Below are 13,100 nucleotides of genomic sequence, written 5' to 3'. Positions count from 1 at the left end.
GTTTCAGTAGTGTGTGTGGGGCTGGGGGCAGTGGGTTCCTCCAGGTGTTTTTGTAGTGTGTGTGGGGCTGTTTTTGGGGGGGCAACGGGTTCCCCCAGGAGCCCGACTGCTTGGGGGGGGTGGTTAAGAACCTTTATGTGTGGACCTCAGGCTGGCTCTCACGCCCCGCTCACCTCCTCTCCCCCCCTCCCCCAGGTAAGCACCCGTGCACCTGGGAGAACGGCGGCTGCTCGCACATCTGCATCGTGAAGGGCGACGGCAGCACCCGCTGCTCCTGCCCCGTGCACCTGGTGCTGCTGCAGGACGAGCTCTCCTGCGGAGGTGAGAGCCGCCGGCGGTCCGGTCTGAGCTTGATGATGATGTTGTTTTTGTTCTAACGATTTGATTAGTTGTGAATGCTTGCTATTTATATTTCTTTCAAAATTTTTTTTTTTTTTACAAATTCTGTTTCACACTGCCTAAATGTCAGCGCTGCCCTTGTCTTAAAATAACAAACTCTGAAATGTTTGATTTATCATCTACTCATCTCCTAATTGATTATTCTCTCGCCCTCTCCGTCTCTCTCTCCGTGTCTCTGTCTGTCTATCGATCGGGTCCATCCCTCCCTCCCTCCCCCCTCCCTCTCCCACCCTACCTCTCCCTCCCACCCTCCTCCCCTCCCTCCTCCCCACCCTCCCTCTCCCCCCCTCCTCCCTCCCACCCCTCTCCCACCATCACTCCCTCCCACCCCCCTCCCACCCTCTCCCACCCTCCCTCTCCCCCCTCCTCCCTCCCACCCCTCTCCCCCCCTCCTCCCTCTCCCTCTCTCTCCCTCCCCTCTTCCTCCCTCTCCCACCCTACCCCTCCCTCCCCCCCCCCTCTCCCTCTCCCTCCCTCCCTCTCCCACCCCTCTCCCTCCCCCTCCCCCTCTCCCTCCCTCTCCCACCCTCTCCCACCCCTCCAGAGCCTCCCACCTGCTCCCCGGAGCAGTTCTCGTGTGCGTCGGGCGAGGTGGACTGCATCCCCAACGCCTGGCGCTGCGACGGCTTCCCCGAGTGCGACGACCGCAGCGACGAGGGCGACTGCCCCGTCTGCTCGGAGGCGGAGTTCCAGTGCGACAGCCGCCAGTGCGTGGAGCTCAGCCTGCGCTGCAACGGCGAGTTCAACTGCCAGGACCACTCGGACGAGAACAAGTGTGAAGGTTCGGCCCAACGCTTCGGGGGGGAAAAAATTGTCAATTTCACATTTTTTTCGGTGTCTTTGTCGGAAAATCAACTTTTTCTTTAGATCCGTTTCTTTTGATTAAAGGGTCCGCGTTCCGCAACCAGGTGGAGGGGTTATTGGTAGAGGGCCGTAGAGGAATGTGCCCATTAGTGGCGTCACAAAAAGGGATGGTCCACCGAAATGTACGATGGGCGAGCTAGATCAACTCCTCAGTCTGTCTGGTGGGAAAAACAGGCCCTCTTACAACATGTGTTAACGTCCCTCGTGTGTTTTTTTCCGTGGTATCGTATTCCACTAGTCTACTGCGTGCATTCAGTCAAAATAGGAAGTGAAAGCCTAAATCCCAGGGTATGCGGGATTTGGAATACTCATCCCAAAGCGTATCCGTCAACCCCCAAACAAAAGCTCCATTTAATCCCCCCAACACTCTTAAGACTTTGTGATCCAGTGTGTAACACCAGCGTCTCCCCTCTGTCCCCCCCCCCCCCCCTCCCAGTCCGCTGCCCCCCTGACCAGTTCAGCTGCACCAACGGCCAGTGCATCGGCAAGCACAAGAAATGCGACCACAACATGGACTGCACGGACAACTCTGACGAGATCGGCTGCTGTGAGTACCCCCCCCCCCGCAACGTCCCGCCAAAGCAGTGTCCACGCGCCGAGTGGCACGAGGACACATTGTGTCCTCAGTTCTCAAACTGTGGTACGACGTCACAGTTCTAGACCCACTGCTCTAGCGGGCTCTCGTTGCAACACGCACACGTATCGGTAAATCCGAAACTTTTCCTGTGAGCGTGTTCCAAGTCGACGTACGCAAACACATCGTGAACGTTGTCAATTTGGAACTTGGTGTCGTGTAGCATGTGAAACATATAAATTACAGCTGGTTCTGGCTTTGAAGACGTGTTTATCTGATGTTACGTGCCGAGCACGTAGGGCTCGGGGCATCTCGCTCAAGGATGCCCACAAGCAGGGACATACATCATGAAGACATAGAGATAGAGATAGAGAGAGAGATATAGATACATAGAGATAGAGATTGAGATAAAGATATACATAGATAGAGATAGATATACATAGATAGAGATAGATATACATAGATAGGGATAGAGATATGCATAGATAGGGATAGAGATATACATAGATAGAGATAGATATACATAGATAGATAAAGATATACATAGATAGGGATATAGATATACATAGATAGAGATAGATATACATAGATAGAGATAGATATACATAGATAGGGATATAGATGGAGATAGATATACATAGATAGGGATATAGATATACATAGATAGAGATAGATATACATAGGGATAGAGATATACATAGATAGAGATAGATATGCATAGATAGAGATAGATATACATAGATAGGGATAGAGATATACATAGATGGAGATAGATGTACATATAGATATAGATAGATCCTATTCACTCCACTTACAACTCTGCCCTAACCATCCTGTACCTCCCCCCTCTCTCCCCCCTCTCCTCCCCCCTCTCCCAGACCCGACCGACGAGCCGTCGCAGCAGCCGTCCAACACCATCAGCACCATCGTGGGCGTGGTGCTGGCGCTGTTCGTGGTGGGCGCCGTGTACTTTGGCTGCCAGCGTGTGCTCTGCCCCGCCACCAAGGAGGACGGCGAGACGGTCACCAACGACTTTGTGGTGCACGGCCCGTCCTCGGTGCCCCTGGGCTACGTGCCCCACCCCAGCTCGCTGTCGGGGTCGCTGCCCGGTACGGCGGGGGGTCTGTCTGTCTGTCTCAGGGTGTGGAGGGGGGGTAGGTCGGACGGTCGGAAACTGTCTCGGAGTGCTGTTTGAAGTTCGGCGGCGGGTTTTGGAGGGTGTTGCTTGCCCTTTTTGGAGCTCGTTGAGATTTCAAATGCGTAGCGTGTGATGTACGTTTCAAATGGATTTCGTTTATATGGATGTATAAAAACATTTATCTTAATGTAAGTGCCAAATCGTTTTTTTGCAGCCTAACCGCAGGCGCCGAGATGAAAGCCGAGCTTGGTTTATGATCCTGTTGGAACGGTGACAGCCCTCTTAAAGGAGCAGGGCTCTGAAGGCTCTCACCGAGACCTACAAAGAATCATACAATGAAATAAAATGAAGTGAAATGAATCAAATCAATAATAAATCAAAATTTTCACTCGGAACGTAACCGCTTCAAAACCGCTCTGGAAAAGCATGGCCGGCCAAAGCTTCCTCGCTCTGTTAGTGTTTTGTATCATAAACTCATCGTTTGTGCGCTGACTTGTTGTGTGTTCTGTGATCTCTCCCACTGTGTCCGCAGGCATGTCCAGGGGCAAGTCTGTGATTGGCTCCCTCAGCATCATGGGCGGGAGCAACGGGCCGCCGTACGACCGCGCCCACGTGACGGGGGCGTCGTCCAGCAGCTCCTCCAGCACCAAGGGCACTTACTTCCCGCCGGTAAGGCCCGCCCCTTCCTCCTCCTCCTCCTCCTCCTCGCTGCATCCTATTGGCCACGTCTTCCCCATCCGCCCCTAAACACCACTTGTACTTAATACTTTTAGCACTCCCAGTACACAAGTTGTGGTTTTCATTAAATGGCACTATAGGACAATTAGTCACTACCCCCTCCCCCGAGAGTCAAATAAGTGAGAGTCCACAACCCCTCCCCCCTCCCCCCCCTGTGTGTGTGTGTGTGTGAGTGAGCGTGACTAACGCATCACTGTAATGACAGGGTGAGCCATGTTGTTATGCTGATGTTAGTTAGCGATGGAGGGAGGAAGTTACATTAGAAGTCAAGTAAAATGGTAGAATAAAAATTCCGATGAAAATCAAAATCTAGTTGAACTAAACGTGAACTTGTATGTATGCTAATCATGGCCCCCATTGCGCTCCTAACCCTCCCTGGAAGGAGGGATCCCCCGACTCTGCGTTCCTTCTCTGGATTTCTTCTTACACCCTGGGGGCTGGGGGTGGTGTCGTAAATACACGGCCTGCCAAGCCCTTTGAGGCTGTAGCTGTGATCACGGGCTGTACAAATAAAATGTAATCGAATTAAACCAAGCAAAAACAAAGACTGCAGACCGAAGGCATGTACGGTTACAAAGGTCAAGCGTGGCAGTTACTACTGTTCAAGTCGTGCAGCAGTACTGGTATAAATATAGAGAACAGTACTGGATGTCACACCAACACGGTTCATTATGCAAGGATACTGTAACCAGCGGGCGATTCGAACACCGCTTGTTATCATTTACCGTTGGGTCGTTTAGCGCCCGAGCGCTTTGAGACAACACAAGTCGCGGTGGTTTTTGTTTACACACGAGGGTGCCTAAGCTGCCGATAGCGCGGATCGAAGTTTGAACCCAGAACCTTTCGGTTTGGGAGTCGACACCCCGACCTTTAGACTATCTGTCCTCCAGGTCGGTGGGTTCACTGTAGGCCACTAGCAGCTCCAGGGAAGAAGCGGGGTAGGTACTCCTATGTAGTGGGCAGTGTAGTCGTGTCCCAGAGGTTCTGTGTTGGAACCCTGATGTCCATACTTAACCCCAACCTGCCGAACACGAGCCAGACACGAACCGCCCATCGCTCACTGAACGGAGTCGACGGTGAATCAGCAGCGGTCGAATCGGACCGCTGAAACACATTTATCGTGTCCTATCAGCTTCAAAGGTGGCGAAAAAACTAACCCCCATTTTTGACTTTCATGAATGTCTTTTTTTTTTAATTTTCGTCTTAAGCTCCTCTAAGCTCTCATCCATGGATGCGTTTCCCCCCCCCCCCCCCTCACACACACACACACACACACACACACACACACACACAACCCCTCGTTCTTCTGCTTATAAAACTCCCTGGCAGCGTGGCGGCTGCGAAGGCGTCCTCATGTCTCCACCGCTGCCATCTGGGTACTGGGAAACATCGGGCGCACACCTCATCAGGCGCTGGTGTAAACTGTTGATAGCGGAGGGAGGGTTCGCTCTGCATCGCCAGAGCCGCTGCGTCCGATCCAATCTCAATCTGCTCCAGGAAACCACAACTCCCGCTTCGTTTTCATGACTTTTTGTCTGAGTTTATTGTACGAAACGCGGTTCCCATCAACACTCGCCGGTACCACGAACCGACTGGGATGATGGGAGTCGGCACTGTCGCCAGATTGGGCCAGATTCGCTGGGAGACCTGGGCCAATCTGGCAACACTGGATGTCGTGAGTCAAGCAGAGAGAATGAATGCTCAGTTAGTTTTCTCCGGACGGCCTCGGATTACCGAGTCCGCCGCCGCCGCGTTTCTTCCCACGTGAGGCGACCTGGGAGGAGCTCGGAGCGCCGCTGGCTCCCAGGACGGGAGGCTGAGAGAATGAATGGAATGATAAACGGCTCTTCTCTTCCCCCCCTCCCCCCCAGATCCTGAATCCCCCTCCCTCCCCGGCCACCGTGCGCTCCCAGTACACCATCGAGTTCGGCTACTCCTCCAACAGCCCGTCCACACACCGCTCCTACAGGTACGGTCGCACGCACACACACACAGGTACACGTACACACACACAGGTACACGTACACACACACACAGGTACACGTACACACACACACAGGTACACATACACACACACAGGTACACGTACACACACAGGTACACGTACACACACACAGGTACACGTACACACACACACAGGTACACGTACACACACACAGGTACACGTACACACACACAGGTACACATACACACACACACAGGTACACGTACACACACACAGGTACACGTACACACACACAGGTACACATACACACACACACAGGTACACGTACACACACACAGGTACACGTACACACACACAGGTACACGTACACACACACAGGTACACGTACACACACACAGGTACACGTACACACACACACAGGTACACGTACACACACACAGGTACACGTACACACACACAGGTACACGTACACACACACAGGTATACATACACACACACAGGTACGGACACACACACGCACGGACACGCACGCATGCACGAGCACAGACATACACACAAACACGGGTACAGACACCCAAGCAGACACGCAGGAACAGACGCGAGTGTGTTCCTCGCGTACACACACACACACACACACACACAGGTACACACAGAGGTACACACAGAGGCATGGACACACACAAAAACAAACTTTCTCTCTCCCTTCCACGCTTGTTTGCACGCACAACGCACCAGATACACGCACAAGTTATGAAACACTGAACCGTGAAGACAAATGGAGCGAAAACTCATTTGTGAAGTTTTTTCTTTTCCATTTCTTTGCACGTACTTCTGTGTGTCCGTCGCGTGTGTGTGCGTGACTGCGCGCTCACTCGCGGGGGCCCCGCGACGAATCAAAGCAAAGCGCTGCGTGTTTTCCGTGTGTACCTAACGCCGCGCCAGAGGACTATCGCCGGGCTTGGAAATGTAATCAGCGGGAGGCACGGCGGTCCGATGCAACTTGAGAGGAATTCCACAGGCAGATGCTAACACTTATAACAATCCCTCACTGTACACTGGGGCCCGACCTGCGGCCCTTTGTTTACTGTGTGTGTGTGTGTGTGTGTGTGTGTGTGTGTGTGTGTGTGTGTGTTACATGCCGTGGTCTTTGCTCGTCAAAGCGTAGAGGGGGTCTCGTTCCTGTGAAGTTTTGACCAAATGTTATTTCACACGGGGGGAGAGAGAGAGTGAGAGCGAGCGAGAGAGAGAGAGAGAAAGTCGATGAGAGAGTGGGAGTAGCAGTTTATGTGAAAACGAAATTGAAATCGACAAGGGCTGCGACCGACGTCGAAAACAACCTTTCCCACAATGCATCACACCGTGTCTGGTGTCAGCCGCGGCGCACGTCATTAAGCAAACCACCCAGAGATCAAAAGCAGGCGGGCTACTGCCTTCCTGAACACGGCAAAGTTTTCGATTTCATCAGAAGTATACACGGTCCTTAAAAAAAAAAAAACGAGAGAGAGCAGGAGGGAGTTAAACTCGACCCCGGGACCAAAGTCCAGATCCCAGATGGGTCAGTGTTGTCTCGTGGTTCCGCTCACTGCGCTGGAACCGAAAACATTAAGAACGACGACGACAACAACAACAATGGCTCTTTGAAGTCCCAAATGAACCCCGATCCACTGTCGTCGCCGTCCCCCCCCCCCACCCCCCACCTCGTCGCGTCCCCCCCAGCAGGATAAACCGTATCGATTCCCGCGGTCTCTTAACGGTGTAATCTACGCTACGGAGGTGATTGGCACAACCACACAAAACAAGACACTTTTGATCAGTTCACTTTTGATCAGTGGGGGCGGTGGGGAAAGCCCCCCCCCCCCTCCCCCCCACCCACATGTGGTCGGTGTTAAACAGACGTTGATGTAAAGCTGTTATCATGACGGGGGGGGGGGGAATACCGGTTTATAGTTCGGCGTTTATTTCTGCTAATTCACACTTGAGGTCGCCGAAGCGCCTTCAGTACACGAGTTTTCCCGCTAAAGTGTCGTAAACATCTCCCCCCCAACCCCCCCCCCGGCGCGCAAAACATCTCCTCGACACTCGCCTCGGAAAAACATCTGAACCCTCTCCGCCAGCGGAGACATCTGCTCGCCACTCGGCGCGCGCGTGTCCTCCCGCACACCCCTGCCGTCGGAGCATCTTCCGAACACGTGTTTCCGTGTCCTGTCCGGGCGGCCGTCGCCCAGGGAGGGAGCCGGAAAAGGTTGCCTGTGTGTGTGTGTGTGTGTGTGTGTGTGTGACTGGCTGTAAAAGGCTCAGGTTTCTGGTTCCACGTCGACGACGCGACGCAACGACCACACGCAGTCGCGAACCTCTTTTTTTTGCTTCTGCGTCGGGTTTACGTTAGCGGGACCAATCGCAGCCCTTGCCGCTTGCGTCGCCTCCACGCAAGGTCGCAATTCTTTGGGAGCCGCGCATCAGACTATGACCATAACTATGAGTGTGTGTGTCTCCCCCCCCCCCCCCCCCCCCCCCCAACAGCTACCGGCCCTACACCTACCGCCACTTCGCCCCGCCCACCACCCCCTGCAGCACGGACGTGTGCGACAGCGACTGCACGCCGGGGCGCCGGGCCCCGCCCAAGTCGGGCATGGGCGGCGGCGGCGGCGGCGGCGGGGGGGCGGGCGCCAAGGGCTACGTCAGCGACCTCAACTACGACTCGGAGCCCTTCCCGCCGCCGCCGACGCCCCGCAGCCAGTACCTGTCGGCCGAGGAGAACAACTGCGAGAGCTGCCCGCCCTCGCCCTTCACGGAGCGCAGCTACTCGCACCACCTCTACCCGCCGCCGCCCTCCCCCTGCACGGACTCCTCCTGAGGAGCCACGCCCCCCCCCCCCTCTCTGCTCCGCTCTCTCCCCCCCCCCCTCTCTCTCTTTCTCTCTCTCTCTCTCTCTCTTCACCTCAACACCCACGCGCCCACTCCCCCCCCCCCCCCCCCCCCTCACAGAAGCTCCTCCCATCTGACTGTAAATACCAATTTGTGTATAGAATGAGTTTTTTTTTTTTTTTTTACTTGGAGGAGATGGGGGAACTGTGGCGCAAGGGAGAGGAGGAGGAGGAGGACTGTGATTGGTGGATGAGGGTGGGGAGGTGGGGGGTGTGGTCCGGAACTTGTACATTACGATAAGGAAATGACAACACACTCAGCGACACGGAGAAAAAGAGGAAATGGGAGCTCGCGGAGACCCCGCGGCGGGACATTTGTACATTGAAAAGAGAAAAAAAGCATATTTATATATTTTCTATACAGTGTTTTACTGATGATTATGCCATTGAGGTTTGTATTAATTTGTAAATTTTTTAAGAAAAAGGTTTTATTATAAAATCGTCACAAATATAAAGTTGCCTTAAACCAGGAGAAAAGACGTTTACCTTCCTACAAGGCTGAAGGACATGTAAAAGCACATGAAAATGGACATAGACGCGAACAATCGGTTACCAAATGCCAAAAAAAAAATCCCACCACTACACAGCTAACGGTAAAATACAACGGCAGGGCTCCCCCTGGTGGAGGCTGCCGGGTGCTGCATCACTCTGCTCGTCAATATGGCAGCCATTTTGTCAGGACAGAACCATTATTTCAATGGTTAGCCCAGACTCTGGGTCAGGAACAACTTGTCAAACCCCTTTGTTTTCAGTGGCAAAGAATGTGGTACTGGTACTTATTTTTACTTTAATTTTAGACAACTTTTTCCAATTAGAAAAATGGATTTGTAGGAACTTGTCTGTATTCTTTCTTTTCTATTTTGGAATTGTAGAGTTGAGCCTATTCTTTTTGTTGCTGGATCGAGTTCAGATCCAGAGCAGTCACACTACGGCACATATTTATTTGCTTATCTCATCACTACGCATTAGATGTCACGGCAGAGGGACGATTATATATATATAACACGTGTACAATGTATTTTAAGTCCAAAGTCAAGAGGCGGTACAGACTAGTTCTGTCTCGTTCTGTATCCGTAGCAACACCGCATGGCTCACATCTTCAATGCCCAGTTTTTTACGTACAGGTGGGTACACTCAAACCAAAACGTAGCCTTCATGTTCGTCATATTTGGTTTGAAGTTTTTATATATGATATTTTTTAACACTACAATGCCTGACCGCAGCTGTAGAAGACCCCCTGCCCATAGGTCAGGCCCGGGGCTGCGGGGTGCGTTCAACAACCTCACTACATCTAAACCCATCACCACCACAACAAACGCTACATTTGTCTGCTTTTATTTTCTGTTTTTAATTGTTTTTACGGAACAGTTCTCGTGCCTGAGCATCATCTCAACTCCATATCGATTTCATGGTTTTTATCTTCAAGGAAAACAAAATCCAGTGCCCACTAAATGCTATAGTATTTTTGTACCACATATTGTGTAGATAACATATTTATAAGCTATATAGAGAATCATTGTAAATCTATCCATTGAGTTCTTGCAGTACTTTCTTTCATTCCGTCTTTTTTTTGTTTTTTTGTTTTCATTTTCTTTTCTTTTTTTTATATGCCTCCATTATATTTTTCTACAAAAAAAAAAAAAAAGAATCACTACAAAAGTACGGCGACAATCTCAACACAGGTCCGGTGTGGGAAAAACCACAAAAGCGTATCCCAAGTGAACCTGTTTTTTATTTTCCTGTTCTGTTTCTCTCTTGCTTGTTTTTGCTCGTTTCTATAAAACACAACCTGAGCCCTCGACGGTCCTACGACGTCCAGTGTCGTGCCAAATCGCTAGCTTTCTTCTTTTTTTACGAGAGGAACGAACAAGATCAACTCTCCTCTCGGCCTCTGAGTCCAGGGGCCCCAAACTTGTGGCCTTGTTGTTCATTTTAAGAAGAAACGAAAAGAAGGGCCAAAGGGAGGAAAGGGCCCCCTCCGATCACCTGTGTGACGTTCGCCTTTCGCCTTGCCTTTTCTTTGCTTGTGTCAACAATCTGTCGACAAACAAAACAATCAAAAATAACTGCTGTGTTCCGTTGCTTTCCGTTTTCTCGTGTCGCTTTGCGACGACAACAAACAAAAAAAGAAATATATGTGTATATATTTCTTTTCTTTTTTTTTTTAACAAAGCGATATTCGTTAACGTCGTCAAAGGTGTTTCGTCTCGTGAGGATTGTTACAAAGTGTTCCTCCGACGTTTTTAATCGTTACGTTTTTTTCCGGGGAGTTCGGAATGGGTACGCAGTTCTCCGGGGTACAAGACTCGAAAGTCGGTGTAGCATCGCACAAACGTCGCCACTAAACGGGAAACGCAACAAAATACACCAGCATCGTTTTGACAATCTCAAAGGGTTCTATGTGGATGGTAAAGGTTTTTGTATACACACCGCTATATACTTCCCGATGTTTGGAACACTATATCATCGATTTTTACCTACAAATGTATCTTTTGAAAGACCGTACTGTTTTTGAATCGTAAAAGACAAGTTTCATCTTTGTTTTGTTTTTTTGTTATTTTCTGCAAAATATCAAACTTTGCGCGTAACTGTGTAGGTGAACAGTAATGCGATCAAAGCAATTGGCAAAGCTACAATCGTGGAAGCGATCGATGTGAGCGGGCGTCCCTGTCTGGTCAGCAGACACCCCTTGTCAACAGTGCATTACAAGCCAACAAAGTCTTTACAATCACTCGCCTCATATCTCCGTACGACGTCTAAAGGCTGTGTCTGAATGACCTTTGACCTGTGCCTCCCAAGCACGTCATTTCAACCTTATCTGGAGACGTTCTCAACCTCTAACTGCACTTTACACAGTACTTTAGCTGATTTTTTTTTTTTTTTCCGGTACAATACACAACACACAACACACTACCACCTGCAGAAGCAGTCTTTTTGGATGCGTAATGTGTGGGGTTTGGAGAAAGGGAAGGCTTGTGTTCAGAATATAAAAGGCATAATGTGGTTATTAAAAGATTTGATTTGTCAAAAGCAAGAGCAAAAGCTAAAATGAAACGCAGAGAGCTAAGGTAAACAAGCTGTTCTTCCTGCCGCACGGTTGAACTTGTTCTAACACGGCTGTTTCCTGGGATACGAAAAAGTGGACATTGTTTTTACATTTAAAATCTGAGCGTTTCAAAGGTCAAGAAAAGTGTAACAAAATGTATGGAATGGCCTTGGTTGGTAGGTGACAACATTTGGGATGGGTAAAAAAAAGCACTTTTTTCTCTTTGTATGGAGTGACGATTACGTTTGGCTACAGAAGATTTCTGAAATATTGCCATCCATCCATTTTGTAACCATGGTAGTCTGCAAGGATGAATTTACAAGGTGACCAACATTTGGTTTTTCAAATTCATCCTATATTACCCCCACCTGGTTTTTGTCTTTGTTAAATTTTTCTACAATTGAATGCTTGCCATATAAGAGATGGACCTGTACAGCCTGTTCAGATATCACCATAAGCTGTTGTAACAAATGAAATGCTGACTTTTTTTTTTTTTTTTTTAAATACAAGTGAGTGAACCTCGATCTCGTTTGTGTCATTTTGCTGCTCATGAAGATAAATGCTTTCCCAATTCTGCGGGAAGATATTGGAAAGATACCTTTTTATAGTTGACAAAGGTATACATGTAGCTGGAAGTAAACTGCGCCCCAATCATTACCATATCTATATACAAATATTAATATTATATGTATATCTGAAAATGATATATTATATATCATGTGTGGAAAAAAAATGCTTCTCCAAGAAGTGGTTGAGGGACAGAAACACAAATCCAATAATAGTATGAATCCTGAGATTGTTCATTATGAACGCTGAGGTTCTGACTGACTGAATATGCTGTATGTACCGTAGCACCATACGCTAACCGCCAACGCGCTAGCAAAACACTTTATGATTGTGACCTATGGCTAAATTATTGATGGAGAATGTAATATTTTTTGTAAAAGGTCTGAAGTAAACTGTTCTGGTAAAAATTCCTTAGTACCTCAAATTCACTTCCTAACTCAACTATGATTGTGTAATCTAAAATCAAATAAAAAAGAAAGGAAGCAATTAATTATAATATAATTATTATATTTTATTTATAAATCAAACGGAGCACGATAAATCTAATTCCTTAAAAGGCAATACACCATAAATCCAGTATTTCTACCGCCCCGCTACTCTACATGTTACGGTAGTGCCGCGGCTGGCAACGCCCCCTCTACTCTACGTGTCGCGGTAGGCGAATGTGTTTTTCGTAGGCGGGATCCGGGAAAATGAATATTAATCAGGGGATAGCCAGAGATTATCCAATCACGTTGGTTTAAATCCCTGATCCAATCCAAAAAGGCTAAAATCCATCACGTGACCGCGGGGAAGGTAACTTCAATTGTAATGTATATTAAACTAACGTTAGTCAAACACATTTCCCGGTTAGGGTTAAGGTTGGGGTTAGGGTTAGAGTTAAGGTTAGGGTTAGGAATAGGGTT

General features: G+C 49.3%; 1 protein-coding gene across 1 annotated transcript in view; it reads left to right on the top strand.

Annotated features, from left to right (window-relative positions):
- The window catches only part of lrp6 (low density lipoprotein receptor-related protein 6), a gene marked incomplete at its 3' end in the record, with an annotated part of 42,883 nt that extends 34,371 nt beyond the window's left edge, over nucleotides 1-8,512 (top strand). The window contains exons 14-20 of the mRNA XM_084486323.1: nucleotides 99-321; nucleotides 944-1,180; nucleotides 1,700-1,810; nucleotides 2,716-2,946; nucleotides 3,508-3,644; nucleotides 5,585-5,682; nucleotides 8,179-8,512. Coding sequence (XP_084342449.1) covers nucleotides 99-321; nucleotides 944-1,180; nucleotides 1,700-1,810; nucleotides 2,716-2,946; nucleotides 3,508-3,644; nucleotides 5,585-5,682; nucleotides 8,179-8,512 — 1,371 coding nt within the window. The remainder of the gene's footprint in view (nucleotides 1-98; nucleotides 322-943; nucleotides 1,181-1,699; nucleotides 1,811-2,715; nucleotides 2,947-3,507; nucleotides 3,645-5,584; nucleotides 5,683-8,178) is intronic.
- Between the last annotated feature and the right edge of the window lie 4,588 nt (nucleotides 8,513-13,100).

Source organism: Micromesistius poutassou (assembly GCF_964030765.1).
Source record: "Micromesistius poutassou genome assembly, chromosome: 22".
In the NCBI taxonomy this organism is placed as follows: domain Eukaryota; kingdom Metazoa; phylum Chordata; class Actinopteri; order Gadiformes; family Gadidae; genus Micromesistius; species Micromesistius poutassou.
Note: the sequence above shows the minus strand (reverse complement) of the source record. Positions and strands in the feature narration are given on the sequence as shown.